The sequence below is a fragment of the Pleurodeles waltl genome, chromosome 4_1 (genome assembly GCF_031143425.1).
Source record: "Pleurodeles waltl isolate 20211129_DDA chromosome 4_1, aPleWal1.hap1.20221129, whole genome shotgun sequence".
Classification (NCBI taxonomy): domain Eukaryota; kingdom Metazoa; phylum Chordata; class Amphibia; order Caudata; family Salamandridae; genus Pleurodeles; species Pleurodeles waltl.
The window spans coordinates 104,270,034-104,273,464 of record NC_090442.1 but is presented as its reverse complement, the minus strand read 5'-3'; the positions used below and the strand labels follow the sequence as shown (position 1 = coordinate 104,273,464).

At 40.8% G+C, this 3,431-nt stretch overlaps 1 protein-coding gene across 1 annotated transcript; it reads left to right on the top strand.

The window, feature by feature from the left end:
* Nucleotides 1-2,016: 2,016 nt before the first annotated feature.
* Nucleotides 2,017-2,955, top strand: LOC138287069 (olfactory receptor 5AP2-like). The gene has a single exon (XM_069227429.1). It carries the CDS (start codon nucleotides 2,017-2,019, stop codon nucleotides 2,953-2,955), a length of 939 nt encoding a protein of 312 aa, XP_069083530.1.
* The last annotated feature ends 476 nt before the right edge of the window (nucleotides 2,956-3,431 follow it).

Below are 3,431 nucleotides of genomic sequence, written 5' to 3'. Positions count from 1 at the left end.
TAGGCAAAGGACAGGTCTATTGCGTGGAGCCAGAAAACTCAGCTTCCAACAAAAGACACGCTTTGGAGACCAGGAGGACTAAAGTGAATGCTCCTGGTGGCTAAGGCTGGCCACCCAGGGAAAAAGAGCCCCCAGTTCTGTAAATGGCCCTACAGGGTATGAGAAATTAACATTCAAAGCTTGATCCCATAGTGGGATTGAATGGAGAACAAAAGTCATGGCATTTCACCACAAATAACTAAAACAATCCAAGGAATGGTCCAGGGCCCAGGAGTTGGTGCAACTTCTACAATTAAAGTTATGTTGGGGAATGGGGCAGGTGTCGGCTCCTTCCCAAGCCAACTGTGGACCAGGGGATCCCTCCTCCTGGCTCTCAAAACATGCATGAGTGTCCTGGAGACTACATCCATCAGGACACAGAAAAGAAAGCCAATTTGGGGTCTGTGGTGGGAGGGCACATACAGAGGAGCATGTTTCTCTAGTGTCAGGACAGGATCAAAAGTTAAACAACTTTGCTGTCACGCAAGGCAGTAGGCCTGCCTTATTGATAATGACACTCTCTTATATTGTTATGATATCTAGTATAGGTGTAGAGGATTGACAATTTATGGGTTCAGGGCCCACTAGGTGTTTAATTTGAATCACCAAAGGAATGTCCATCTACAGGATCGTGCATATTTGTAATTTAATGTGTAGTATGTAGTAGTGGTGTGTGGTACAAGTGCTTTTTCTTTTTTACTGGAAAGCAATGACAGGACAATAATTTATTGAGTGTTATTGTATGCCAGAGAGCTGGGATTATTAGCCCACACTACTCCCCCTAAGTAGGTTTGGGCCTACTCTGCTTCACTACCCTGAGAGAGACAAGTGCTACAATGGAGCACTTAATTCCCAGTAAAAATAGAAATGATGATGTATTACTTGTGAGGGACTCCAATCTTTCACAACCAATTACCCAATTTCTTAAACATTTCTTACCAAGGCAATGCAGTAGTGTGGGTTGTCTTTGTATCATCACAAACTCTAGCTCCACCAGAAGCTTGCATGCACACATTAAATGAATCTGCTAATTTTGTCTCTGGTAGGCTGGTATTCATGGGTGACATTGTGACATGATAATGATGTATAGAAATAAAGACCTCAACTCAGTCATAAGCCACAATAAACATACATTTGTTTTCCAAGATGAACAACAAACTAAAACACATAATGTAGCCACCGTTGTCTATACTAATGCGAAGAGTAATGAACTAATATAATAGTTTCCCCTGTCTGAACAAGGTGACTGTTGTCAGCTGACAAATGTTGACTTTAGTGCATTTTCTCTGCATTTAGCATTCTCTTATATGTTTTCACCTCCATTCAACATTAAACTATGATCATTAAGTGTATATTCAACTTTTGTGTGCAGAACTAGGGGTATATTCGAAGTTTGATGGGCAGGGTACTCCATCACAAAACTGACAGGCTACCCTGTCCACAAAAGTGATGGTCCACCCAATCTACTAGAATCAAGAGAAATGCTACTTTCTGTCAATGGAGCCCCAGCCAATAGCAAGTAAGAGTAGGGTAGGTGACATCAGAGCAAGGGCATGACAGGTGGATAGTGTAATGTCTCCACATCCAAAGGAAAAAAGTATTTTGGTGTGTTAGACATTGGTTGTTAGTCCATCTGGGTGGTGGACATAATATCCTCCTCCACCTTGACAGACTGTGCTCTGCCCGCCAAACTCTATATCAGGCTCTTAATATTTACAGTTGTTAACTTGTGAACAATATGCTATTTTCATGCTGCTTCACCACACATCCATGAGCTTTGTGGTGCAAAACTAACACAAACATCCCATCTGGAGCAAAGAGCATGGTACAACTTCCATCAACCATAACAAGTGTTGCTTACAACCTGGGAAATGTATACCAATAAATATCGTAAATACTGAGGATCAGTAGTGTGTTTTAGAATTTCACATCTCTATTTATCATCCTCTTTCATTTTAGGCTCCATTGTTGACTACTATGCAAACAGGCAACGGGACCCATGTGATGGAGTTTATTCTTTTAGGACTTACAGAAGACCCAGCACTACAGATTCCTCTGTTCTGTTTCTTTCTCCTGGTATATAGTATTAACCTTCTTTGCAATTTCGGGATCATGGTATTGATCACAATGAACCATAACCTTCACAGCCCCATGTACTTCTTGCTTTGTAGTTTGGCCTTTGTAGACATCTCTTTCTCTTCTGTCGCTGTCCCCAACATGTTGGTCAACTTCCTATGGATGAGGAAGACAATTTCATTTGTGGGGTGTGCAGTACAGATGTTTTTATCATATGTAGTTGGTAGTGCAGATGTTTTTATGATGGCATTGATGGCCTATGATCGGTATACAGCTATTTGTAATCCCTTGCTCTATCCTGTCATAATGAACAATAGAACCTGTCTTCATCTTCTTGTTGGCATAACTGTAATTGCTGTAATCAATTCACTAACACATGCAGTTTTCACCTTTAGGCTGCCTTTCTGCAAGGATAATAAGATCAGCCATTTCTTCTGTGACGTTCCTGCCCTCTTGAAACTTGCGTGCTCTGATACCACCTTCAATGAAGTGGTTCTGATTTCCATGGCGGGTGGACTCATAGTGATATCTCTAGTCATCGTCTTAATATCATATGTCTACATAGTGTCTGCAATTCTAAAGATAAGTTCCTCAGAGGGGAGGAAGAAGACCTTCTCCACTTGTTCCTCCCATTTTTTTTGTGTCACATTATTTTTTGGCACACTTGTTTTTATGTACGCCAAGCCCACTGCAAGCCACTCAATGGCCAAGGACAATGTGGCATCTGTTTTCTATATGGTAATAATTCCTATGCTTAACCCGCTAATTTACAGCTTTAGAAACCACGAGATAAAACAAGCCCTGAGAAAAGGGTTAGAAAAGATCAGTGCCTCCAAATAGTGAAAACCAACAACATGTTCTTGTGTTCTTTAACATCAGAACCTCAACGAGCATTTTACTCAGGTATCTACATTCTGAGACTTCCATTTGGGCCTCCCACTAATTTTTGGTAATGTTCAGTTGTATCTGGTTCCAATGGATGAAAAGATAATTGAGTATGAAAATGTTCTCACTGCAAAACTACAGAATATAAGTAGACATCAACCTGTCAGACCGATTTGACTTTAATGCTTTGGTTTTGAAATGTAGAACAGGACTACAAAGCTGTGTTCTGCTACTTTATTCCAACCATGCATATTCAAACATCTATTACAATGTACAAAATCTGTGCATGAGTGGCTATTTGTCTATCCCTCTGTACTTGATCAAACAAGATTTAAAACAGTTTCCACATTTTATTGTGCCCTTTACATATCTTAAGATAGACAGGGGCATAGCCGATAGGACTGGCTTTAAAGGGGGGGGCGGAGTCTGGC

Bases quoted from the DNA above. Each gene is read 5' to 3' on its own strand.
- LOC138287069 (XM_069227429.1), top strand. From the start codon at position 2,017: ATGCAAACAGGCAACGGGACCCATGTGATGGAGTTTATTCTTTTAGGA.